Genomic DNA, 27,436 nt, shown 5'->3' with positions numbered 1-27,436 from the left:
ACTTCTTTACTTACTGCAATGAACTTATTGAAGGAAAAAATATCACTGTAGTTCTGGGCAGATGCTTGAAAACTTTGTACAAAGCCAACATGTGGAAAGAGTAGGAGGGGGACTGAGGCAACAGAACGCAGCCACAATTTCCACCCATAAATCATACCTTATACACAGAGCTGCTGGGTGTCAAATGGGTGCTTATATTATAGGCAGGCTTACTTCTCTGTGGAGTGTAAACAGACAGTATTTCGGAGGTTGGTTTGTTCTTCCTACAGACTTAAGTATGTCTGAAGTTCTCTACCCTTGTGATCACTAAGACAAGATGTACTCCATGGATGCAGAAACACTTGCTAGTTACCTTGAATGCACAAGACTTTTCATATGATTTGAAAGTACCAAACAAGATAAAGTTCTCCACTACAGGCACGTTGTGGTGCTTCTATTTGGTGGTGCTGAAGACAATGAGAAACATTAGCATATGAAGACAACTGCTTCACCATCACTGTCTGAAGAGTGCTAAATTTTGGTGCCTATCTACAAACAATTTGAACAGAAGTGTCAAAATTGCTCAGATAGTATACTGTCAGCCTCAGCAAGAAATGAATCCATGCGTAGACCCTAAGTGATACTGGAATAATTATTAATTCTAAGGAAGTTCATCTGGTCCATTGGATCCAAATGCTAGGGTAGAATTCGTCTGGAATATCTTCAAGGTAAGTTTAAGGGGAACGTCTCAAAGCACAACTGGGGCTTGTGTGGGAAGATGTCTCAGTATATTGATGGATTTTGCTGATGGCTTCAGCACCGTGTGACTTGCCTAGAATGGCATGGAAGATTATATTTTAGGGTCAGAATTTTGACACACCAACATATTTAGCAAGAACTACGCTAGTCGTTTTTCAGTGGCTTCAGGGACAGACAAAGCCTCACAAACACTGTGCCAGCTTTCCACTGATTTCTTGTGAGCACACTTCATAGGTACGACTTTGTCTGAGAATGACAAAAATATGACAAATCAAATCAAGATATGAACATGAGCCATGTTGGCATATTGGGCTGGGACCTGGGAAACCAGGGTTCAAATCCCCACTCAACCACGAAAGCTCACTGGGTGGCCTTGGGTCAATCACCATCTCTTATAAAAATAATAATTTATTACTTATACCCCGCCCGTCTGGCCGGGCCTCCCCAGCCACTCTGGGTGGCTCCCAACAGAATATTAAAAACACAATAAAACATCAAACATGAAAAACTTCCCTAAACAGGGTTGCCTTCAGATGTCTTCTAAAAGTCAGATAGTTGTTTATTCCTTGACATCTGATGGGAGGGCATTCCACAGGGCGGGTGCCACTACCAAGAAGGCCCTCTGCCTGGTTCCCTGCAACCTCACCTCTTACAGTGAGAGAACCACCAGAAGGCCCTCGGAGCTGAACCTCAGTGTCTGGGCTGAATGATGGGGGTGGAGACGCTCCTAGTTCTTAGCTTTACCCACCTCTTAGAGTTGTTGGGAGTTTAATATTGGAGGTGGCAGGGAGGTGAAGGAAAACTATGTACATCATCTTAAGCTCCTTGGAGAAAAGCAGGGTATAAATAAACAAAGCAAAAGAAGAGCCCTTCTGGACCCATCTAGTCCAGCATCCTGTTCTCACACTGGCCAGCAGCTGCTTATCTTCCATGAGAACTCCAATCCCCATGGGCAGTGGTTCCCCAAACTTTATCCCCACGGACCACTTGAAAAATTACTGAAGGTCCTGCTGGGGTTTTTTTGCCTGTTCTAGCACTTGTAGTGCAATAGGTTAGATGTGCTACAGATTTTAACCATATGTTTACAGACATTCTGCGGACCACCTGAATGAAGCTTGTGAAGGGCCACTGGCAGTTCATGCTCCACAGTTTGGAAACCCCTGTCCTGGGAGGTCACTAACTTGCACATTATGTAAGGAGAAATACAGCACATTATACTCCTCTCACCGATCCCAATAAAGGGAACAAAGTGACAGATTTTGATCTCAACACAATAAAGTGTTTGATCTCATGGCAGAGTGTCTAGAGCTTTCTCCTATAGCTGTGAAACATTTCAAATGACCTCTAGTGAGAGAACTAAGTAAACTGCAGAACATCAATACAAATTCAGGAAGAAACACAACCTAGAAGCAGTCTTTTCATGGACTTGGAATCCTACCTCTTTCTAACAGTCTCTACATTTACCCTTTCCACAGATAAATGTAATTTTTAAAATAATAATAATAATAATAATAATAATAAATGAACTACGTCCTGCCTCTCTTCCATGATGGAACTCAATACAGGGTATAGAAACTTTCTAGATAGCCTCTCATCCAGTCTCAGAACTGTTTAGTTTAAGCAAGGTTGCCTTGTGCCTTCTGACAGTGTCCTGGGACCAGTTAGAACCAATTCATAACAGGATAGGAGAGATTATATGTAGCAGTAGGTGGGAGGTTCTCTCCCTTTGTATCACCCTAAACATAAACATTTAAGCTGGTTCACCAGCTTGCAGTTGCTCCTATAACTCAAGTTACTGTAGGATTTATAAGGTTCAGTAGTTCATTTTTCAGGCTTTAAGAAATATAAGAGATTTGTGCTGCAGTTCTTTAAATAAATAAATATATATATATGGCAGAAAACTAGCTTATTAGGTTTGCATAATGCCTGACTAAAACAGCCTGCAACACATTTGTAACGCAAAAACCATTACAAACTATAGATTATAGTGTGACAAATCAAATACAAATGTTTCATATTTTGGTTTCTTTGTTAGGAGTTTATTACTAACAGCATGCTTTTATTTATTTTTATTTTTTTAAAAAAAGTTGCAGCTTAACTTCTGACACATTTTACCAATCTCCAAACTCCAAGGAAAAATGGCAGGATGCAGAAATTATTCCCCAGCAAACTGCCTTGTGGCCAATCAAAGAACTAGTTGTGGACCTGGCAATGATTTAACTACCACCACTGCATGGAGCCCCAGCATGACCTGTGGGAGATTATATGGAAAATGGCCATAGGCTCAGAAATGGAAAAAACAACAACTGAGGTGTAATCCCTGCTCTGGGAACATGAGAGGAAGGGGTGGGGGATCTCTTTCAAATTACCAACTGTCCCCCAGTATAATAATCAATGGAGTAAACTGGGAATGTATCCTATTGTAAAAGGTCTCAAAGACCTCATTGAGACTGGTTGCTTCTGGGACTAACATGTTCATCAAGTACTAAGTGCAGCATGATCAATGGGTCTGGCCAGGTGGACATCTCAAAATGACATTGAAATTCTTGGCACATTACAACAAAGGTCATCTTGTAGTCGTGAGAGTTGTTTTCCATTTTATGGTAATACAAATGTGCAGCGCATATTTCAAAAATTGCAAACAACTGTCTTACTGCCAGCCAAACCTTAAATGAAAAGCTGTCATTGCGATTTACTGTCATTAGCATTTTCCACACTGCGCCACACCTTCAATTAAACAAATGGAGCCCAGAAATAGAAAGAAGTGGAACACTGTTGAGATGCATCACCAGCATTATTGCACAACTTTCCCCAGGAGCACTGAAGTAAGGTCCAAGACTTTAAAATGAGGCATTTACATCTCAGCTGTCAGGCTTCCAAGCGTATCTACATTATTAGGACCACACATGGAACCTGATGTACATGCAAAGCAGATCCTACAAAGATAGCAGAGTCTGCAGTCTATTTTCCCCCTACCCACCTGCTACCCTCAAAATGCTCTCCAGAACACTAAGAGGCCCTCTTGAACTGCAGTGTCTGCAGTACATCACTGCTTGTGACAGAATCAACTGAAACCTGATGAAGGAACCTTACATAACCAAGGAGCTCTGCTTGTGCAATGAAAAGAGCAGCTATCATCTCCTCTGCCAGTAACTCTCTCTAAAGCCTTAAGCTGTGATTCTTTCTAGCTATGAGAGATCCTTTTAACTGGAGAGGATGGGGGGGGGGGCACCTTCTGTTCTGAGCAAAGATCTCTACTTTTTGAAAATCATGGGAGGATTTTTAAAATGTATTTCTTCCATTTAACCCTACCTAACCCTGCTCTTCCCTCTGAAGAGTTCAATGATGCTTAGATATGGTTCCCAGACAGCTTTCTATCCAAGCAGCTTACAGGACCAGACATGCTTTGATTCTGTGTTAGAGCTGTATCATGGACCTTTGGACAGTTCTCAGGATTTCTAAAGCGGCAAGCCTCATGCATATACCTGGCCTGAAAAGGGACTTGAACCCTGAATACTAAGATTTCAAGGTTGATATTCTAAAAGTTTAACAATTCAGGCCTTTAGACAGAAAAAGCTAGTTCGGGAAGGAGAAGCTTCTCATCCAAGTGTGCCCATAAACGTTTATTTAATCTATTTATGGATCAATCAAGGAACACTGAATGTAAAGACAGCACGTGACAGTCTCTAAGCTACGCAAAATATAGTTTACAGTAATAGTCTGCTAATTTCAACGGAAAGCTTGTTTCATATCGCTTAACAAATTAATTTAGAAAATTGCAATTAAGTTTTTGAAAGGGATGCTAAATTTCGGAGATGTATTTATGATTCTTAAGAAGTGTCAGATGGTAAATATTTGGGATCGTCCCAGAGTTCTTTCATAAAGGAGTATGGTTTCATCTTTAATAAAACTTGATCACTCAAGGCTAAAATTCTCTCCCAATATACTGCAGGGCTCCAGTTACACTAAACATCAGTGTGAAGGCCTGGGGAACATCACAATTTCACCCATATTTTCAAGCATCTGTAATTGTTGCACAGGTGTTGCTGCAAGGGCAAAAAGGTTGTGACCCTGAGATTAACTTAATGGATATTTAGGTATTACGGGAACAGAAGGTGATCTAATAACCGTGGTGTGCACATATGGAACAAGAACGAACATATACAGTAAACAGACACCTTTTCTAAATTATGAAATGAGTCAGATCATTACACAGATCTTAGCAAGGCTTTTATATTAAAAATCTACAAAGTTTTAACTGAAGTCACATACTTGCAGCACACACACTGAATGAAGTACAAGAATTAAAGAAAAGAGCATCCTTATTGCAATTTATAGGGCAATTTTAATGACAACTACACAGCTAAGCTTCATCTCCCTCCCTCTTTTATAAAAGCTACTAGAAATTTGTAGCTCAACCTAACTTTGAAAGACACGGGCACTTTGTCATCGCCCATCACCCCCCCCCCCCCAGTTTAAATATAAACACACCTCAGAGAGCTATTTACAGCTCATTTTAAAAAGTGCATTAGGGACTCTCATTCTTATGGATAAAAAAGGATGGCCTCATGCTACTGTCCATTGGACATTCAACTCCTCATGTTTCATTCACGTGGTATGAAGTAAGAAAAAACCCCAGCTCTACTTCACAAACACCTGAGGTTCCACAAGGAAAATTGTGGTGCAACACTGTCTCAACCTTTGTGATAAAATACCTACCATCTGTATTGTTAGAAAGATCACTTCGCTGCACTGAAGAACTACAGAGAGACCAGAAGGAACATTGCCTCCTTACCCCAATTTTGGGAATTTACCTCTCTTCAATGGCCATGTGCCCCATCTCTCTCGGTTCAGGGGAGTTCCCCCAAACTTCTGAAGACTTTTTTGGGAGGTGAAGGGGCTAGAGGGGGGGGGGGGATTCATTGCTGCTTCCTTCTGCTTGCACTACAAGACAAGTCATTGTCTCCAAATAATAGATAGGCAGTATATAAGGCTCTGATCCACCTGTTCAGCAACTACATGCAGGTAGGGTCCCTGGCATTTTCTGTGCTTCCCTTACCTTCAGTTGCTTTAATATAATATCCCTTCTCTTTACTTGGTGGGATATCCAGCAGCTGCATGACTCTATCCAGCAATCCATGAATTATCTCGAAACCAGGGTTTTTGTTATAGTAGACAGCACAAAGATGCCTATGGTTTCTTGTACCGACATCTGGAGAAGAAAGAGGAAACCAAAATTATTGGCTTTGCACAGACTGCATTTTATAGCTCTTGCCTGCTTTAATCCAATTTTGTATCAGTGTTTATTTACAGTTACACACCGACCATCTGTAGATCAAAAGAAAAATACAGAATGTAGTAACTTATTAAATAAAAGTAAATAAATATGAACAAGCAAAAGTAAAAGGTCTTTTCTGAGGCTTAGTTCTTTTGCAGTATAAAACTGTGTTTGAATTGTACCACTTCAGACTAGTTGTGAGCGTTGTCAAGACTGAATCTTTGACTTTTTTAAAAAAAAAGAACATTCCAACTCATAGAAATCTAGCATGTCAAGAAAAAGCATTTAGCCTAGCCTCCTCCCTGGCATGCTGATTTTTGCTATAGTGTCTAAACACCACAATTATACACAGTTTTGTGTGATCTGAACAAGGCCTCAAAGGGCCTCGGGCTCATCCTCATCAATGGAAGAACGAAGCATATAAAATGCAATGAAAAACACAACTAGCATATACTGTAACAACAACAAATTTAAACCTCCACCTGCAGTCTGAAATGACACAGTCCAGGCAGAGCTTTATTACCACAGAGAGAACTCGGCCAAAGTCTGAGTCATATCCAGGCAGTACTAACAGCTCTCGATGTCTCTTCCTCTCTCTCTCTCACACACACACACACTCATGACATCCAGATTTGAAATATTGTACTTGATTATGAAGTTCATTCATTACAGACCAAATAGAGTGTTTGCTGCCAAAGCTAAGCTAAGCTTTCTCAGTTCATTCTAACTAACTCGAAAACTATGGCGTCATTCCACAAAACAATTCTGCTGTGCTTTAAAAAATGGACCAGCCAAATATATTAACATAAATTTCATATGTATTGTAGTGACTTCAAAGCACTGTCTGAAAAACCTGCTTAATACAATTTGCGAGCCAAGAAAACACAATGAGAAATAAAATTGGTAAACGCTGCCCTCTAGCAACAAAATTTCATAGGACACTTGCATTTGGGTGATGTACATCTTTTTTTTTACCATGTTGTTCAAGGTCTCCAAATGATTAGTTAAGACCCATGAATGATCTAATTGGAAAGCTCTACATAGAGCTCCTGAAACATGGTGGATAGAATAGGTAAAAGGACACGTGATTTAAAATATCAATTCAAAAGAGAGACATTTCAATAAAAACAGAGAGCTATTGTATAATCATCAACTTTACCCACTGAGTAAGTATATGCTAAAAGCATTTCAAAACTGAAGTATCATCCAGTCTAGCACAAAAGCACAGTGGGCACTTGCAAGGGGATTCCCTGACATTCAACAGAGCCCTGTTTCTCCTTCTGCACCTATGTGGATGCATGAGAGCACTCAGCTAGTGCAACAGGCCATGGCAAGTCTTCGTGCCTTCCAATGCATACCTCTATGCTGTAGCAAGCAGAGCGGAAAGGCTGAACAGGGATATGGTACTTCTCATTCCCCCTGATGCACTGGCTAAGCACACCCATGTATGAACCCATGGCAGAGGGAAAATAGAAGACCTATCACATGTGGGCAGTGCGCTCAGGATGGGACTCAATCATGCCCTTGATTTCTGAAGACATTAGCATTTACTGAGATTATCTTACCTATGGTGGAATCTTTCACCACAATGTCAGAGATTTCAAAGAGTTTCAGAGGTAAAGGCATTTTCCTGTTAGCGGCAATAGTTTTCAGAAGACCAGGCAAGAGAGTAGTGCGCGCCACCTGTAGGGCACATAGGGAACTTTATATATTAAACTTGTCTCTATAGGTAAGAACAGGGGTCAGCAAACTTTTTCAGCAGGGAGCCGGTCCACTGTCCCTCAGACCTTGTGGGGGGCCGGACTATATTTTGGGGGGGTGAACAAATTCCTATGCCCCACAAATAACCCAGAGATGCATTTTAAATAAAAGCACACATTCTACTCATGTTAAAAACACCAGGCAGGCCCCACAGGTAACCCAGAGATGCATTTTAAATAAAAGGACACATTCTACTCATGTAAAAACAAGCTGATTCCTGGACCGTCTGAGGGCCGGATTGAGAAGGCGATTGGGCCGGATCTGGCCCCCGGGCTTTAGTTTGCCTACCCATGGGTAAGAACATCTCCAACTGAGAGCAAGACATGGCAACATACACAAGAGTCAAGTATCAGCATTAATAGGAAATATATTTATTTCTCCCTTATTTCTCCCCTACACTTCAGCAATTCCCAGCCTCTTACAGTCCGCCAACACAGACCAACATTTGCAGGACTGTCTATGTAGTAATTATCTAAAACAAAGTGTCTGTGAAAAAAAGCAATACTATTAAACTGGAGAATACAAGACTGAAATTAAATCTTGCAAAAGATACTCAGGACTGACCATAAACAATGCAAGCTATAAAACATGGCCTCTGAACAGCTTCTGATTGACATATATCATACTTATACGACACAGTAAATAAAAGTTTTTCATTGGCCATAACTCATTTAGAGTTACAGGCAACAAGCAGTTTTGTATTCTAGCCTAAAACTCACTTTATAATCCTCACCTGAAATTCTGCTGTTTTGGGATTTGCTATATGCACAGCTTTCGTTGTAGAGATGTCAACTCCCAGTTTATTAGCAATGTCTTCTTGGGAACACTGATATGAAAAGAAACAAATTAATTTAAACCCAACCAAGTTAAATATAACTCAATTTCAAAAATTACTAATAGCAAAAAATAAATATCTAGGAATGGTCAGGATATGAAGGCTGGCAACACTAAATCTAACTGAGCAGGTCTGTGTTTAACTTTTTAAATTTGAACATGTAGTGTTGAATTTAAACACTAGTTATGTTATCTATTAATTTAATACATTTGTTAGCCATTTTCCGGCATAAGCTCCTGAGACAGTGCAATCTTAAAAACACAAGTAATCTGAATATAATCCAGCCAAACCATAAAACAACAATGGAAACTAGCTATTCAAGATACTGGAAAAATAGAAGAAGCATTTGCCTGGAACCAGAAATTCATCAAACTTCTTGTCCAGTGAGCTTCACTGGCAAAGCATGCCAAACGCAACACACCAAGTCCTCCCTTGGGTCACCAACTGCCTCCCCTCAAATAGTGGCAGAACTCAAAGGAGAACCTGTGATGAAGAATATATAGCTTTGGACAGATTTTTAGGACAAAGGCTGATCCTTCAGAAAGCCAGGTCTCAAGCTGCTTACAGTTTCAATAGTTAACATATTTAACAGTGAACTGTGCCTAAAAATGGACATTGCAGCTGTTTTAAGAGCTGGCGAGATGTTCTCTGTAAGACTGGGGTGTGGAACGCATGACCCTCCAGATGCTATTGGACTGGGCCTGAGGAGTTCCTTTTGGCTCAGGTATTAGCAGATCTATCAGTCAAGCTCCACTCTCTTTGATGTAGAAGGACAGGAGCAACATAACTTACTGCCCCTCCAGAAAAGATGTTTCCAACAGGGCCTCAGTTCTGCAGAATCACTCTTAACATCCTTGTGCCATAGCCAGCTTGCTCTCTTCCTGGCCACAACCTTCCAAAAAGGAAGGCTCTTTATTTTTCATTTTCTCTCTTCATCCTGCTGATAAGCTCAGGCAGATATGAAAGAGAGACAGGCTGAAAAGGCTAAGGCAAGTCAGGCAGAGTCTTAGAACTCAAAAAACCAGAGCAACTATTCCTTTTTCACTGCTGTGAAATTTGTTTACACTGAAACATTAGCAAATCGGAGCCTGACAAAATGATCATACACCACTGCTGATGCCTGAATCCTCACTGAGATTATAAATAGTTCTTTAACACGCACCAGAGAAAAAGTGAGCACTTCGGTAAAGCCTGCCGCTGCCAAATCTTGTCTCAGAAGTTCTGTGAGCTTATTGAGAGGAAGCTAGAGGGAACAGAAAATAATTTTGTCATCTTTCAGCTCAATGAATATCATGGAGATGACTGCGAGAACGGCTTTTCGAAAAAGGTGATCCCAAACAGCTACATCTGGCCTTGACTGAGGAAATGCAGTTCCCAGTTAGAGATTTAATATGGCCTCCAGGTTTAAACGCTGCCCTCCCCCTCCCCAAGCCCATCCACTGCAGGTCTTTGGAGTTTCTCAGATCAGTTGGGCATCTGTTTTGTATCCCTGCTACAGTAAACTCCCATTGCTAGAAGACATGACAGAATATTGTTTTAATTCTTAGGCGCAGTTTTCTTCTAAGAACCCTTCTGGCATACTTCTAGCCTTTAAACTGACAATACAGACTGTTTACTTAAGGGTGCAATCTTACTTGATTAGCTATGGTGTATGTTTTCGGAATAGTCATCTGAATGTTATTATAGCCATACGCTATTGCTGCGTCTTCTATGATATCACATGCATGGATAATGTCAGCTCTGGTAGGAGGGATTTCAACCTCTATATTGTTCCCATTCGCTATGACGTGTGACTTCAAACACATCCTGGTGAGCAGCTTTGCAAGGTTTGATGGAGTCTCACTAAAACATAAGCAAGAGTAATTTTAAAAGGAAAATATCACATGGTTTCATTCTGAAGCCACTGCCTTTCATTTTCACAGTGATCAAGCTAAAAAAAATGCCAAGACTCACAAATCAATCCAGGAGATAAAATAGTAGTATTTTGCTGCACAATAGCAAACCTTATGATACTTGGTGTTGAACAAGTCCTTAAGACCTTTTAATTTTCTTTTTAAAAAATAACAAAAAACTGGCTTATAATTGGCATTTCAAGTAAATATCATTACCCCCTCAACCTGCACCAACATTTATCTTCTCACACTTATAAGAGGAAGCACACAAATAGGAGTTTGAAAAGTTGCATACAAGAGAAAGTGTGGAGTAATTAAAATGTCCCAGATCTCAAACAGACTGGTTTCATCCAATAAAGTGAGGCCTAAGTAAAAGATGACTAGTGCCTGTTCCTGACTGAAGCTCCTGCTAGAATTATATTATCTGGTATATATTTTCTTTTTACTTCTTGAGGGCAAGAGATCAGGGGTTGTATGGTGCAGTGCAGCAGTGTATAATTATGGTGTTGTACAGTACTTTCAGTGTTGAAAGGTACTATGCAACTTCAATGTCCCTGACAGATGGTCAACCAGCCTATAATAGGAATAGGCTGCTTTGTGACGGACAGCACATATTTGGATACAATTAATCAGCGTTCCCTATCCTGGTGTCTTCTAATCGATTTTGGACAACAGCTCCCATCAGCCCCAGTCAGCATGGCCAACTATCAGAGATGATGCAAGCTGTAGTTTAATAACACCTGAAGGGCATCAGGTTGGGGAATAAAGGGCAATAAAGGCACACAGCATCTGATGACTAAAGGCTCAAATGGCAACATGGTTGTCCCCTCCATATCTAAACCAATGTTGTGATACAAAACAACATAACATCTCCAATCTCCCAAGTACCTTAGAACTGGACACCTAAGTATTTCCAACAGCTCAAAATTTCGTGGCACTGTCATCAAAATGGAAGACAGCCGTCGCAGGAGCAAAAAGGTTTTAGAAGTTCAGTAGAACAGAGACATACACCTTAGCATGGGTCCCAATTTTGCCCATAAGGCCATTTCCCCCAAACCAAACCCACATCTGATGCCAGCTGCCAATCCAAACCACAAGCCTTAAAGTGTTTTCCCAATTGTGCATTAACAAGAGAGGTTTGCTCTCACTGTCAGTCAGGGGAACACAGCAGTGCAGCTGATCCCAGAAGAAAGCAGATCCTGGTGGCAACTTCAAGCTCCCTGGAATCCCATGGGGAGCTCCATAGACAGTCTTTAAAGGGATCTGCCAAGAGCCCTGCTCAGTACTATCAACCAGCTGATCAGCAGAACCTCAAAGCACCGTGCTGGACTCTTTGCGACATCAGGTGGTTGACTAATTTGACCTGCAAATGAAATGGGAAGGAAGGACGTGGCCCAATAGCCAGATCCAATTCCCAGCTCCTGTTGTACAGATTAAGATTTCAGGTGCGGCATGGCTGGATGAGATCATGTGCCCCTGAATCCGAGCACTGACATATGGGAGATGATTGGCCTTTAATTTATTTAATTTGTATATTGCCCTTCATCCATAGATCTCAGGGTAGTTCGCAACATAAAAATACAATATAAAAATACAAAATACATAATAGAGACAAGAACAAACCCGTCCCCACAAATGAATACCCCTGCTTCCTCACCTCCTTCCACAAACACATTTAAAAGGGTATAGGATGTTAATCAGCCAAAGGCCTGGTTGAAGAGAAACGTTTTTGCCTGGCACCTGAAGGTGTATAATGAAGGTGCCAGGGTGGGGAAAGCCTTCCACAAATAGAGCCACTACTGAGTGACAGATTTCCTGGTAGCAATGCTATAGCTAAAGAAGTATTTCAGTGGAACAGTAATACAAGTAGAGAATGTTGGATGTGTTGGGATTCCATTCCACCCATTGCTGCAGACATGGGTTTTTTACCTGTCACATGTCTGTTTACATTCCAGCACAGATTGCTTGTGTGAGCGGAACTGTATTGCTTTTGTTTTTAGTCTCTCTCCGAGAAGACGGCAAGGAGAGATACCATGTTTTCTTTGTCCTGATTTATGTATAATAAATGCGTAGTTTAGTATGTGCCTACAGCCTCAAGTCTCTTCTGTTGCGCAGTTCACACTGAGTAAAGTGTGCTCAAGTCTGCAAGCTTGAGTCACTGATGTACATCGGAGCAGAGGTCAATGAATCTCCGCATGGGCAAGGCTGAGGGGAGATGCTCCAGCTGGGGCCGAGCCAGCTGGCCTTTTGACCCCCTGATTCCAACAGGATGGGTCCATACTTGATTGCATTGTCAAGTGTTTGTCTTTGCTCCTCCCGATGAGGAAAACTATACCTTGCATTTCTGTCCCCAAATGAGTTCCACTAACATGACACATGGCAAGTGCTTTGGAATATCATGATATGGTACATGTCACCTTAGAATGTTTTTACGGGATGCTATATAGGTTTGGGCCTGCTCCTTGGGAGAAAGGTGATGGCAAACTTAGACAGCATCTTAAAAAGCAGAGACATCACCTTGCCAACAAAAGTCCGTATAGTTAAAGCCATGGTTTTCCCAGTAGTGATGTATGGAAGTGAGAGCTGGAACATAAAGAAGGCTGATCGCCGAAGAATTGATGCTTTTGAATTATGGTGCTGGAGGAGACTCTTGAGAGTCCCATGGACTGCAAGAAGATCAAACGCATCCATTCTTAAGGAAATTAGCCCTGAGTGTTCACTGGAAGGACAGATCGTGAAGCTGAGGCTCCAATACTTTGGCCACCTCTTGAGAAGTGAAGACTCCCTGGAAAAGACCCTGTTGTTGGGAAAGATGGAGGGCACAAGAGAAGGGGACGACAGAGGACGAGATGGTTGGACAGTGTTCTCAAAGCTACAAGCATGAGTCTGACCAAACTGTGGGAGGCAGTGGAAGACAGGAGTGCTTGGCATGCTCTGGTCCATGGGGTCACAAAGAGTCGGACACAACTAAACGACTAAACAACAACAACAACATATAGGTTTGGTATGGTTGTGTTTCGGTGATGCATCAAGACTGTGTTTCTCATTTTAAGGTTCTGCATGTTGTTCAACCACTCCTTTGTTTTAACGAAGGGTGATATGTAAATAAAGCAGCAACAACAACAAATAAAAGGTACAGCTTTGGAGCAACAGTACACATCCATTCAGAACTATCCAAGGAGAACGATTACTGAATGGTGGGTGCAACATTTATTCAGAGCACTAGTTGGCACTGTGGTATTTTGTAACATCATCATGATAGTTCTCTAGCCTGTAGCATCACCCACTGAGTTCATTAATATGTACAACAGACTTGAAGTTTAAATAAAATGGTATCTACGGCATTCTTGGCTCTACCAAACAAATTTTCATTCTGCTATTGTTTTATTTTAGTTGGATTTTTTTTTGTTGTATTTTGATATTTAAATGTATATCCAAAAAGTGGGTTATATATCATAATAAAATGTGGGTCTCTAGGGTTTAAGCACCTCTCTGTATTCTAACCAGATCCTAAAAATCTATAAACCTAACAAGCATTAAAAATGTGACACAAATGCTGTCAATGGAACTATGTGCACCCTTCAAAGAGAGCCAAGAGATTTAGCATACCTAATTCCAATTTTCTTATTCAGTATTTCAGGCTTTATCTTTTCCCGACGATAAGCCAGCTCCTGCAAAGAAGAGAGGGAGTTTTAAGTACAGAAATCAATTTTCTCTCTAAGTGTATCACTCTCATACATACGTAATTAAAAACCTACAGGGCAGTTATGTGCCACTCAGCACCCAGAAGAACAATCCAGAGCATGTTGGCGGAAGACCAGAAAGCCTACCTGGACAGAGTGAAGCAAGCTGCTTGAGGTGGCAGGATAAAGGTAGGGGTGGGAGTGGCAGAATACACAGGCTGGTGCAACAGGTCATTTTAAAGTACTGGCCCTTGTAGGGAAATATTTAGGCTCCACTTCAGGTAGCAAAGCGTCTTGGGCTGGCACTGCACTTGAAGATGGTAAGTGGGACAGTTTTGGGGAAATAGTTGGAACATTATCCAGTAAAAGAACTCTATGAAGTGCAAGGGAACAAACAAGGCTTGATACCCAAAGTGCTCTGCAGCAGACATGCAAGCCAGGAAAGAGAAAATGACTCCTTTCAAAAAGTGGGTCCATCAATGTGTATTTATTAGTTTGCATTTATGAAAACAAAGCTCCGGTTACAGCACTTCTGCAATACTCACTGGAAAATTGTAGCTTTTTCCATTAGGGTAAGTTACTTCTGCTGCTTCAACACTGGAGGAGGGAAAAGCAAACAATGTTCAATATGCGGGATACAGAAGACATGAACATTTTTGGTTTTGGTTTTAAGTGCTAAGGTTAACTCATGTGAAGTCAAATCAGTAATGATTAAATGGGCACAGGATTTAGGTCATAATATACAATCTGAAGCCTGGATAAGACATTGGAAAGTGAATTTGAAATTTACGGATTGTATATTGTTGAAAGAGAATTACATGAAACTGATGTATAGATGGTACATTACACCAGTAAAACTGACAAAAAATGTATAGAACAGAACAAAAAAACTGTCAGAGATGTAAGGAAGGGGAAGGTACATTTTATCGTATGTGGTGGGATTGCAGAATCATTAAAAACTTTTGGGAAATGATATATAATGAATTAAAAAAATGTTTAAGATTACATTTGTTAAAAAACCAGAAGCTTTTCTCTTAGGTATTTTAGGACAAGAATTGCTGAAAGAAAAACGGAATCTATTTATGTACGTGACAACAGCGGCAAGAATCTTAATAGCTCAAAACTGGAAGACTGGAGAAGTACCATCAAAAGCACAATGGCAAGAAAAGTTGATGAACTATGCAGAACTGGCCAAGTTAACGGACAAATTGCATGCAAAGGATAATAGTGACTTTGAAAAAGAATGGGAACCTTTTACAATATATTTGCAGAAACGAGAAGAAGAAATGATCTCGTTGGCTGGATTTAAATAAACATTTACAACTTTATTTACTGAGAACAAGAAGTATAACAATGTGACAACATATTATAGTATACAAACAGCAGAATCTATCATTTGATGTAACAAACCAGAAACGGTAGTTGAAGGAAGCCAACAGGGAGGGAGAAAATTGGAAAATGTATGTTTAGTAATGTTATTGGTTATTTGTTATGAGAAAAGAAACTTAACCTTTTTTAAAAAAAATTAAATTAAATTAACTCACGTGAATGGCTTCTGACAGTATTCACTGAACATTGTGACAAGGATGTCAAGGACAATCTTTGCCTTTAAGAAAGGTTATTTATATACCGTTTAGTTTCATGTACATATTTTAAATACAAGACTACAATGTTAGCTCACAATAAGATACTAAAGCAGTGTATCGCCTTTTAAAACTAACTGCTCCCCTCAACCCCAAAAAGTGAGGCAATAAAGAGTTACCCAACCCAATCCCATTGGTTGAAGTCAACAGATTTTCCTGAAGATGAAGTGAGTAGATGCCTGTGGCTGGCAGACGAGAGCATCAAGTGGATTATCGCTCTAAAATTAAATGTCCAGAGGAACAATCAGCCCAACAACTATGAGATTGTAGGATCTGGTGACTCTGTAAAACACCATCCTAAACTCTCATATGGACTTTGCCGAATATATATTTCTAGAGATTAATGTATGCTAGCAGCTTAGGTCAGCTTCAAAGATGAACCATTTCCAATTTACTTTGCAAATCAGAATTATACTTTCAGCAGAATTATACTGTTCAGCATCTTGCTGCTTTATCAAGCTTATTTACCTTGGTAAGATCTGTGGCTGTACATTCAATGAACACATTTCTGGTGTTAAGACTTATTTTTGTATGGTCCCCTGGAAAAAACAGATACAGACATTTGAAGTTGTTTGATGCTGCAGGAGTGCTTTTATTTAAAATATGGGCAGGCTTCTAGACCTTGCCAATTTCTTCCCCCATACAGCAAAGACTTCACCTCAACTGAACACTGAAATTAGAGTTACAATTTGGTCCTGACAGGCATACTGAGGCAATATGTACATTTCTGAACAACACTTTGTTACATTTACAATCTACATTTCATTTTTTCAGATTTCTACACTTTTAAAACAGAGCTAATATTCTTCTTTTAATATAGATTTGAGAGAATCAGACCGTGAGAATAGATTAAAAACACTCTCAAAAACAGAAAAGGTTACTATGCAACACAGGTTTCAGCAAAGAGGTAATATCATAACTGTATTGGTATAAGCAAAATAATGAACTTCACCAGACACTAACAGAAGAAGAAAGCCATGAGGTAGCAGATAGACAATACTAAATAAACACAAAATAAGAAAAGCACAATCTTACCATTAATTATCGGTGGCATTGAAAGCACAACACCATTCCTATCATAGATAACTGGGTAAAGGGGTTCATTTTCAATAATGTGTAGATAATGCCTCAGATGACTATCCGTCTAAAACAAATAAAGCAGAAATATTTACATTTCTTTCCTAAAAAGTTACTGCAAGGTATATGTGGGATGTGAAACACAGGAGCAGTCAAGTACAATATTCCTAGAGTGAACATGTTTGTGCATGGGGAGGAATGATTGTCCAGCCAGTAGGTAAACTTCCTGTTTCCTTCTGGGCTGGGACAGACTTCCTCTGCATGTGACTAGAGGTGGGTGTGGCCTCACCTGTGCAGGTAATGACAAAACCACAAGGCAGGGCAGCCATCTCTCTCTCTTTCACCACATGCATCAAAGAAGCAACAACTGCTTAGCCAAAGATGCCCTCTTGGCTTCCAGCCAAGAGAGGACAAAGGGACTGGTCTTCTTATGGAATAGTTTCCAAGTGTATGTTACTTTTCTAAGCTAAGTCTGCCTTCTGGGATCTGATTGTGAACAGAATGTGAGTAAACTCTTTTTATACTTTTATAGAAGACTGTTGTGTCTTATATTTTATGAGGGAATAAGGGGAAAATACCGGAACAGTTATTATAGAGGCTTTAGTGAGCCTGAGCAAAACGCACCCGCTGCAAATTTAAAAGAGGGAAATGTTACTCTGCTGAAATTGTGGAACTTGTTAACACAAGTTGGATAAGGATATAATCAAACAATATATCCTCTCCTGCATCCCTGAACATTCCCACAGTATCATCCTGCGATTGTAGCAGCATGATATTATTTAAACAAACGTAAAACATAACACTGCTGCTTCTAACAGATGTGTTTCATTCCTAGGACAAAAAAGAAAAAGAAAAAAAACATATGCTTAAGTTTCTCCAGAGAAAAAAATGTGAATTGAGAGATTCAAAATAAGGGGTTTTGGAGCGGGGGAAAAAATTCAAATTTTTTCGTCATTTTTCGTCTTGCGAAGCAAGCCCATAGGGAAATTCGTCTTGCGAAGCGCCTCTGCAGACGGAAAACCCTTTCGTCTTGCGGGTTTTCCGTCTTGCGAGGCATTCGTCTTGCGGGGCACCACTGTATATGTAATATTAATATACATTGTGTGTATAATATAATATATTAATATAATATTGTGTGTGTGTGTGTTCGTACACACATGCACATGTAACAATATAGTTAATTTATTAAACAAATTTAATACACAAATAAATGTGCTTTCATGAATGACACAAAAATATATTTTAAAGGCTTTAAGATTTTTTTTCTTGAATGCCGCTGAGTGCTGCCAAAAAAGGCCTCGCAGACCACCCTGTTCTAGACTATGAACAATGTGTCTCTAGACCTGCATTTTTCCTAAAGATACATCTTATAGATTTGTAGTCACCTACCCTGTACAGATCCATGATTTCAGAAGCATTGTATTCCTTGTCCTGATTCAAAGGTTTGAATTTAATTTCAGATGGTGGCTTAGCTGTGTATGTAAATGGGCCAGAGATTGTGTCAAGATCATGGGTACCAATTGCTACCAATGATCTTTTCCTATAAAATGAAAACAAGACAAATTAGCAATGAAGATTCCACCCACTCCTGAAATTCCTCATTAAAATATACAGATACCACAGAGGGGAACCAGGCAGAGGGCCTTCTCAGTAGTGGCACCTGCCCTTTGGAATGCCCTCCCAGCATATGTCAAGGAAATAAGCAACTATCTGACTTTTAAAAGACATCTGAAGCCAGCCCTGTTTGGAGAAGTTTTTAATGTTTAATGCTGTATTGTGTTTTTAATATTCGGTTGGGAACCATCCAGAGTGGCTGGGGAAACCCAGCCAGATGGGTGGGTTATAAATAAATAAATAAATCATCTTTATAGAAATATTAAATCACTTCTGCTCAGTGGTCCAGCTGTCTTAAACAGCCTTCAGTGTTATACAATAATATGCATATCAAAAGAGACCATTAAAAAAAAAAAGATTTATCCAAGAAGCTTCTCCAATTAGCCTTGATTTTTTAAAAAAATAGCTAATTGCTTTAAAATATAATGAAAATGAAAAGTTCAGTCAGAACTTTTCCAAGAGATTGATCCAGTTGCTCGTCCCCCACTCTTGCTGCTGTGAGGCAGCACTGTATCTGAACCCAGGCTCATGGCTTTTTTCTCTCTCTCTGACCAAACCATAAGCAGTAGCAACCATTTGTTCTTGGCTTACTGCTCCTGGCTTGCTTGAGGAAAACAAATTATGAGCTCAGGATTGGGTGTTAATGTGAAACCAAACCATGATGAGGCTCCCAGAAACATGGCAAGGGAGGAGTGAAGCAGCAGTGATTTGCACACTGTACACAAGATTGCTGTGTTTCCGCCTTTACATTATAGTGAAACTTAAATATGGTTTTACACAATGTGTGAATGCTGCCAATGACTGATAATTCATCATTTAAAACAACAACAACAATGTAATTTGTTCAACAGTATGCATTATTCCCAACTAACCTGCATATATTTTGATGTAATTTTTCTTGTAGATCAATAAGGCTATCATAGCGGGTCTTGTCAAGTGTTATATTACGAAGCACTGCGGCCACAGCATAAGGACGGACTTGAGTAGTCTGCAATGTGTAAGGGTGCATTACGAAGATTAGGGAATTTGACAAAGCGGGGTGGGTTCTATTGTGCCACTAGAAAGCAATCCCAAAACACAGAATATCTTGCAATTAATTTTCACTTTGGGGGGTGGACTCCACAAAGAAAAAATTACCAAATTCTATCATGAAACTCTACCTAGGAGCAAGAAAAGATTGACCAGGATCCAAAGAACCACGGAATGAGTTCTGGGATCCCTCAAGGATGCTTTACATTTGCTTTTTATCAAGGGAACATTTCACTGAGACAGTACAAACTCCTTGCTTGGGGTTTAAACTGTGCCAATATTCACAGCAAATGACATCCAGATTAATTTGTCCTCTCACATGCATATATTCCTGAAGACACACATGGTGACCAAAAGCCTTAGTGCGGCTGACACCAAATTTTACTTTAAATCCAATAAAGCATAGACTTCAGAATTCCTAAAGAGAGGCCCCATCATCATCACTTATGACAAATATTCATTGAAGTGTTATGTTGAGATGTAGTTGTGTTTTATTTACCTCTTCAGTGATGGTCAGCTTTTGAATTTCACCATTCGGTGGTGTGATCTTCTTGTATCTTGGAGCCCTAATTCTAAAATATTAAGCATTGAGATTAACATTCAAGAACAATTTTTACACATATACAAAAAAAAAGTAACAGCACTGAACCATGGAGCCATGTTGTTCTCCAAACAACATATGCAACTCCTAAATACGGAACTCCCTTCTGCCACCTTCAGCTATGCATACACATGCACATAGGACAAGAACCAGTCTGTGCCTTAAATATTATAAATAGAACCAAACTTTAAGTGTTATTCAATATTTTAAAGCATCTAAACACAACTGGAAACAGTTGGTACCTTTTTTTGCTAGAAAGTATTAAAGTGCAGAGGTTGGGTGCCCATCCATCATGGATGATTTAGTTGAGATTCCTACATTTCAGGGGATTGAACTAGATGACCCCTGGGGTCTTTTCCAGATCTACAATTCTATCATTCTATGATTAGAGACTAAATCTTACTGGATTCAATAAGTGGCTGAGGAAATGTGTGTAAGATATAATGGGTGCCACTATCAACACATTATTTTGCAGGAAAATGTTGCTCAAATATAAACAGATATCCAATGAATGCAAACACAAGTTACATAAAACAAATAGAACAACAGAGTAAAATCACCAAGTTTCTAATAATACTCAACTTTTCCTTGAAAACATTAGAAAATAGTGTGAGTTGGACTTAAAAGTATGTGTGCAAGTCAATACTCTTGCTTCCTAACGCATTGCAGTGCATTTGGAGGGCTCTATAGATATGCTTTACTTGCTTTAGAAACTTCAGCATCTACGGCCTAGTTACACAAATACTGTTCAGGAATAGAACAAATGGAAGTGTTTTACCTCAGCCCTTATTAGTAAACCAATAAAACAGGTTTGCAACATCTCCAAATACTAAGGTACCTTTCTTTAAAGACCTGTAGTCCTCTGACGAGACCTTCCAAGCAAAGAAGATCATATCGGTTAGCAGGAACATCAATTTTATAGAGAATGATTTCTGATGCACCCTCAGCCTTTTCACCACCTTTCTCTTTGCTTATTATTTCCTTCTCAGAAGTCTGAAATGAAACAAGCATACTTCACAGGAAACTGTTTTGAAATCAGTAATACATATATGGAAAAATAAAATGAGTTTGGTTAATGTGACTTTCATACAAACATGCAGATCACTAATAAAACACAGTTGTATTGAAGTTTTAAAAAGAAATGGTTGTCTATACCAGCCAGAGACATACAAATGTTTGACAGCACAACCCTAACTACTTTTACTCAGAATACCAAATATGTTACAACTATATTTTTAGCAAAATTTGTATAGTGAAGCAACTACATAACAGTGACAAGCCAAAGACCTTTTTTAAAAAAGAAGTCTATAAATTCTACTGACAACTAATTGCAGTCATTACTCATTAACACACTATTAAGTCCGACAGCAAAAGAATAATACTGTACAGACTGGTTTTTCAGACCTCACCATCTGGAGGAACTTTTAGTCATTAACTTACTATAATCAAGTTCAACTACAGCCTGAACTTAGGAAATATTATATGGAATAAAAAGTACTAAAAGTATAGTTTCACTATACTAGTAGGCTGTTCATTGAAGAGGGTCCTAAATATTCAGGAATAAAGTTTTGTAGGATGGCAGCTGGATTACACAACAAATGTCATAAATTAAATGTATTTGCAAGTAGATATGTTAATAAAAATAATTACTTACAATTTCATCAAGTTCCAATCCAAACTCAAAGCATAGTTCATCAAATTCTTCATCCGCTGGAAAGGAATTTGTTTCATTAATTCTGGCATGTGCTAATATTTACAGTAAGTCAAAATGGTTTAGTCCTTGAAAAGGGTAACTGATTTCACCTGCTCGGTTGCAGAAGGGGCCAGAAAGTATATTAATAACTCCAATTCTGCAGAGTATCTAACTTCCCACTCCTACCTTAAAACATTGAAGGTATCTATACGTAATCCATACATATCATTTTGCAACTTGGTATAGGATCTCTCTTTGTGCTTCCTAGCATAGTAATTTAACATATGGTTACTAATTGCCAGTTGACAAGTATGCTTATCAGCTACATATAACCTCCCATTTGTGTTCCTCATCTAGCCCTTTTCACACGCTATATTATACCTCTTTCCCTCTTCATTGTGCTAATTACATTTACTACCTGTGCAGTTTCTATTATAGAACGGGAAAGCCCACAGCTACCATAAACAAATCTGAATCTAAAACAACAACAAAAGGCACATGAAGCTACGACCTACTTCCAAGTATGTACAGCTGTGATTTTCAACCACTGGTACCTCAAAATAAGAAGATGGGAAAAGTACCCCTGGTGTTGAGCCTGCTTGCAATGCAAGGGGCTGGACTGAATGACCCTCAGGGACCATTCCAACTCTATAGTTCTATGATTCTACGAGAACAAGGGCTGGGCAAGACGCCTTTTGCTTTTCCCAACTCCTACAGTTGCATGAACAGATCATAGCTGTCAACTTTTTCCTTTTCTTGAGAGAATCCTATTCGGAATAAGGGAATTTCTCTTAAAAAAAGGGAAATGTTGACAGCTATGGAACAGATCCAGTCCAGGAATTCAATGCTTCCTTCCTTTGGCTGTGGAATGAATGAACCAAACCTCTTTCATTCCTTCTATGAAAGGTAGAGGGACGCCTGCGATTTCAGTCTGACCCGAAGCTAAAGGCATCTTAACAAATAAATAAATAATAATAATAATAATAATAATATTAAATATATTATTTACACCCCACCCATCTGGCTGGGTTGCCCCAGCCACTCTGGGCAGCTGACTGGGGCACACGCACAACCCACCCACCAGGACCCTGCCTCTCCCTTCTCCAGACCCCACACCAACCGACAGACCTAGAATCATAGAGTTGGAAGAGACCACAAGGGCCATCGAGTCCAATCCCCTGCCAAGCAGGAAACACCATCAGAGCACTCCTGACATATGGTTGTCAAGCCTCTGCTTAAAGACCTCCAAAGAAGGAGACTCCACCACACTCCTTGGCAGCAAATTCCACTGTCAAACAGCTCTTACTGTCAGGAAGTTCTTCCTAATGTTTAGGTGGAATCTTCTTTCTTGTAGTTTGGATCCATTGCTCTGTGTCCGCTTCTCTGGAGCAGCAGAAAACAACCTTTCTCCCTCCTCTATGTGACATCCCTTCATATATTTGAACATGGCTATCATATCACCCCTTAACCTCCTCTTCTCCAGGCTAAACATGCCCAGCTCCCTTAGCCGTTCCTCATAAGGCATCGTTTCCAGGCCTTTGACCATTTTGGTTGCCCTCCTCTGGACACGTTCCAGTTTGTCAGTGTCCTTCCTGAACTGTGGTGCCCAGAACTGGACACAGTACTCCAGGTGAGGTCTGACCAGAGCAGAATACAGTGGCACTATTACTTCCCTTGATCTACATGCTATACTCCTATTGATGCAACCTGCAGGAGCCTGTCCTTTCCCTGCTTTCCCTTTCCCTGCCAGGGACCCCCAGCAGCCTCTCAAGGCCTGATCCTGGACACATTTCCCCCAGCTCGTCTCCCTAGATTCCCTCGGCATCGAGGGATGCCCAAACCCCGCTGGCGCGAGAACCACCACCACCACCCTCGGCCCCCGCCGTTCCGCACTTACTGTAGCTCCTGCCCAGCGCTTGGAAAAGCAAATCCCGCTTCACGCTGACAGTCGGCATGGTGGGCAGAAGAGACGACGGGGCAAGAGCACCTCACTGCGCGTGCGCCAAGCGCGCCCCTGCAAGCAAAGCCCTTTCGCCGGGTCGGGCCTTCTTTAATGAGCGCTGTCTAAATCAGTGCCTGATCCGCTCCGCGGCGCTCCGATTAAGCGCATGCATGGGCTGTCATGAAAATAGTCGAGGGGCTAGATCATTATCGCGACACCTCCGTCAGCAGATGGGAATTCGCCGGCTGTTTGGATGACCTTTGATCAGGCAAGTTGCAGACAACTAAATAACGTTTGCATCAGCAACACGCTCTGCCCATAGACCTATGTAGGGTTGGTAGTGAATTGGCAGCCTCCCCCCCACTTCGGCTTCCGGACTCATTTAGTTCCGCCACCTGCAAGTGAGGCAACGTGTCTGTCTCTGCGTGCAAATGTATAGAGCGAACCGGATCTGCATTTAGCTGCGCGCTGGCTGTGGAGCAGAGAGCTGCGAGGGAGTTGTTAATTTAACTTTGCTGTGTTTTGCTTTTGGCTGAACTTTATGCATTAACTGCCTTTGTACCCTAGTGTGTTTTCATCGTGGTTGTGGGATGGGTACAGTTGAATGACAGCATGCGGTCCTGGGCATGTCTGCTAGGAAGGAAGCCCCATCGAGTTCAGCGGGGCTTACTCCCAGGCAAGTGGCCACAGGTGTGCAGCCTGAGCATATGGATACAGTTAGCAAACTGAATTCAAATGAAACGTCTCTATATCCTGTTATATTTGTTCTGGTTTCAGGCAGGTAGCCGTGTTGGTCTGACGCAGTCAAAATGAATTAAAAAATGCTCCAGTAGCACTTTAGAGATCAACTAAGTTTGTTCTGGGTATAAGCTTTCGTATCTGAAGAAGTGTGCATGCACACAAAAGCTTCTATCCAGAACAAACTTAGTTGGTCTCTAAGGTGCTACTGGACAACTTTTTATTTTTTTGTTCTAGTGTCTATGTCCTGCTGGAATTTGCAGCAGAATCCTGCATCTGAAATGTTCTCTTTCAACCAGCAACAGTTTTAAAAACTTTTATTTGACAGCTGCTGTCAGCCACCTTCAGTCTCAGCCCCAGGGCCAAATCAATACAGTGGTACCTCGGGTTACATACACTTCAGGTTACAGACTCCACTATCCCAGAAATATTACCTCAGGTTAAGAACTTTGCTTCAGGATTAGAGCAGAAATTGTGCAGCAGCGGCACAGCGGCAGCAGGAGGCCCCATTAGCTAAAGTGTTGCTTCAGGTTAAGAACAGTTTCAGGTTAAGAACAGACCTCCAGAACGAATTAAGTTCTTAACCCGAGGTACCACTGTACAATTTGATGTTCAAAGTGAAGAACGAGAAGGTGCACTTGCGCACAGACGTATTTCTACATATAGAAACTGATTGAACTGGCATTTGATGCTTATGTCGGCATTGGTGACAGGGCAGTAGGCTCCTGAGGACAGCAAGATAGCTTAGAAAGCACAGGGCCAGCGACTTGCCACCACTCTCTCACCCACCCCCAAATCACCAGCTACTCCTCTTAAAGGTAGGGCTAGCCCTGGCTCTTTAATAGAAAGTGGTTTTAAACGTTCTTCCAACCTGCCACATGAGGATATTAACAGGTGACATTGCATTTACCTTGCATTATACAGTCATCATATGCCACTCAGCTTCAGTTCCAGCCCAGCCTGCAATGTCAAGATAACAACCCTCGTAAGCCAGTCTGCTTCTCTTACCATGCTTGCTGCTGCCCCCCCCCCCAAAAATACCAGCATATCTCTCAGCCTCTCTTTCACATCACACCTATTTCACACCATGTATGGAGACAACATCACTGAAGAGTTTATTTCTCCTCTCCTGCAGCAGGAAGCATTTGCCAGACAACTGGGCGGGGGGCACAGAAAATTCAAATCTTTAAAATGCATTAGAACAAGTTTGATGGACAAGTGCAAACTTTGGTCTTTGCTTCTACTATTTTGTGAGATGGATATGTTTGTAATGGTACCAATCAGTGTAGCATTAAAGTCATAACACTGAAACATGTCTCAGCATTTTCTGTTCCTTATTCCATCCTTGATTGATCTCCTAACAATGAGAGCCACAGTGTCAAATAACCAAGAAATCTCATCCATAGCCCAAAGAACAAGTCTTAATTGTTATGTCTGTGCTGGTTTACCATGCTGCAACACACACACACACACCTTTCTTTCCTATGTAAAACTTTTCTGTAGAAAAATTGGACTAACTCCCTCACTGGGGGTCTTCAAGCAGAGAGTGAACAGCCCTCTGTTGGGGACACTCTCGTTCTGATTTTTCCACATTGAGCAGGATGGTCCCCAATTCTCTAATTTGGGGGAACACAACCACTGTAAGAAACAGAATTCCCAAAGCTATAACATGATAGTGTTTTGATTTGTTTGTAAGGAACATGGGAATCTGCCATATACCAAGTCAGAACATTGATCCAACCAGCTCAGTACTGTCAACACTGACAATAGCTCCCCAGGGTTCCAAAGATAACAATCCCAGCCCTACCTGAAGACACCAGAGATTGAACCTGGAACCTTCTGCACACAAAGCAGATGCTCTGCAGCTGAGTCTACAGCCCTATTGATTTCATGGAGTAAGTAATACTATTGCTCCATCTGGTTCAGTATTGCCTATGCTGACAGCACATTTCTACAATTTCAATCAGGGAACTTCACCAGCCTTTCAGGAAGTTGCTGGGGACTGAACCTATGACCACATGCATGCAACGCAGGTGCTCTACCACTGAACTGTAGCCTGTTACTCCCCCCTAACCCGCAGTAATGCTGCAATTCTAAACACATTTACTAGGGAATCTACTTGAACTCAGCAACAGTTACTTCTGAGTAAGCCTGTTGAGGAGTGCCCTGAAAACAAAGTAGGATTGCCATTTTTTGGCTTTAGATTTCACTGTTATCTGCCCCAGTCCTAAAGGAGCGATGGTGAAATTGTGGTCAGTTCCCCCCCCCCATTCTGTTGCACCATAAGCTCACAATTTATGTGGGGGGTTACACTCCAGGGGTCACGCCTAAAGCCATAATCACAAAAAAGTAAAAACACATTGGGTTCAATGGCATGTGGAATTGCCAAGGTATTTTTTTTTCCCCATGGATGCCTGCCCCGTTTCTGCACCCCCCCCCTTTAAAAAACAAACAAACATTTTTTGCCAAGTGTGTTAAGCTGAATGCACACAAGTTAAATGCATGTAAGTTGGGGGTTACTGTACTGTATTTCAATTCCCAACATGTAAGAGAAATGTAGCCCAGTTATATCTGGAAGACCATAGGTTCCCCACCGACCTAGAGAGATCTGCGTTGGACTGCACATGTCAGATTACTGTAGGAACTGGACACATAATGAATATATTGAGTCTGGATATCATTACCACATTGCAGAAACTTCTGTAGAGGCAGAGGTGTTCGTCTGGTGCAGCAAACACAACCAGGTGACATTGTAACTCAATTTATTATGTCATGATAAGCTTCTGTGGACTCCAGTCCACTCCATCAGTTACATCTGATGGACTCCAGTCCATGAACACTTCTGCTATAATCAATTTCTTAAGTCTTTAAGGTGCCACAATATTTTGTTATTGATTTGCATTATATTGCTT

General features: G+C 40.7%; 1 protein-coding gene and 1 long non-coding RNA gene across 2 annotated transcripts in view; one reads left to right on the top strand and one right to left on the bottom strand.

The window, feature by feature from the left end:
• FARSB (phenylalanyl-tRNA synthetase subunit beta) overlaps nt 1–23,892 on the bottom strand; it is a 28,403-nt gene extending 4,511 nt beyond the window's left edge. Inside the window, exons 1-16 of the mRNA XM_083442764.1 lie at nt 23,742–23,892; nt 21,806–21,861; nt 20,990–21,144; nt 20,050–20,122; nt 19,394–19,509; nt 18,297–18,447; nt 16,866–16,974; nt 16,299–16,369; nt 15,732–15,793; nt 14,733–14,784; nt 14,114–14,175; nt 10,247–10,454; nt 9,775–9,855; nt 8,511–8,603; nt 7,582–7,699; nt 5,798–5,950 (exon numbers count right to left, since the gene is read on the bottom strand). Coding sequence (XP_083298890.1) covers nt 5,798–5,950; nt 7,582–7,699; nt 8,511–8,603; nt 9,775–9,855; nt 10,247–10,454; nt 14,114–14,175; nt 14,733–14,784; nt 15,732–15,793; nt 16,299–16,369; nt 16,866–16,974; nt 18,297–18,447; nt 19,394–19,509; nt 20,050–20,122; nt 20,990–21,144; nt 21,806–21,861; nt 23,742–23,799 — 1,618 coding nt within the window. The 5' untranslated portion in view covers nt 23,800–23,892. The remainder of the gene's footprint in view (nt 1–5,797; nt 5,951–7,581; nt 7,700–8,510; nt 8,604–9,774; nt 9,856–10,246; nt 10,455–14,113; nt 14,176–14,732; nt 14,785–15,731; nt 15,794–16,298; nt 16,370–16,865; nt 16,975–18,296; nt 18,448–19,393; nt 19,510–20,049; nt 20,123–20,989; nt 21,145–21,805; nt 21,862–23,741) is intronic.
• Nucleotides 159–2,223, top strand: LOC310678743. Its single transcript, XR_014511922.1, has 2 exons — nt 159–252; nt 592–2,223. It is a non-coding gene; the product is annotated as an uncharacterized lncRNA (long non-coding RNA).
• Nucleotides 23,893–27,436: the final 3,544 nt, after the last annotated feature.

The sequence above is a fragment of the Podarcis tiliguerta genome, assembly GCF_965153285.1.
Source record: "Podarcis tiliguerta genome assembly, chromosome: 5".
In the NCBI taxonomy this organism is placed as follows: Eukaryota; Metazoa; Chordata; class Lepidosauria; order Squamata; family Lacertidae; genus Podarcis; species Podarcis tiliguerta.
Note: the sequence above shows the minus strand (reverse complement) of the source record. Positions and strands in the feature narration are given on the sequence as shown.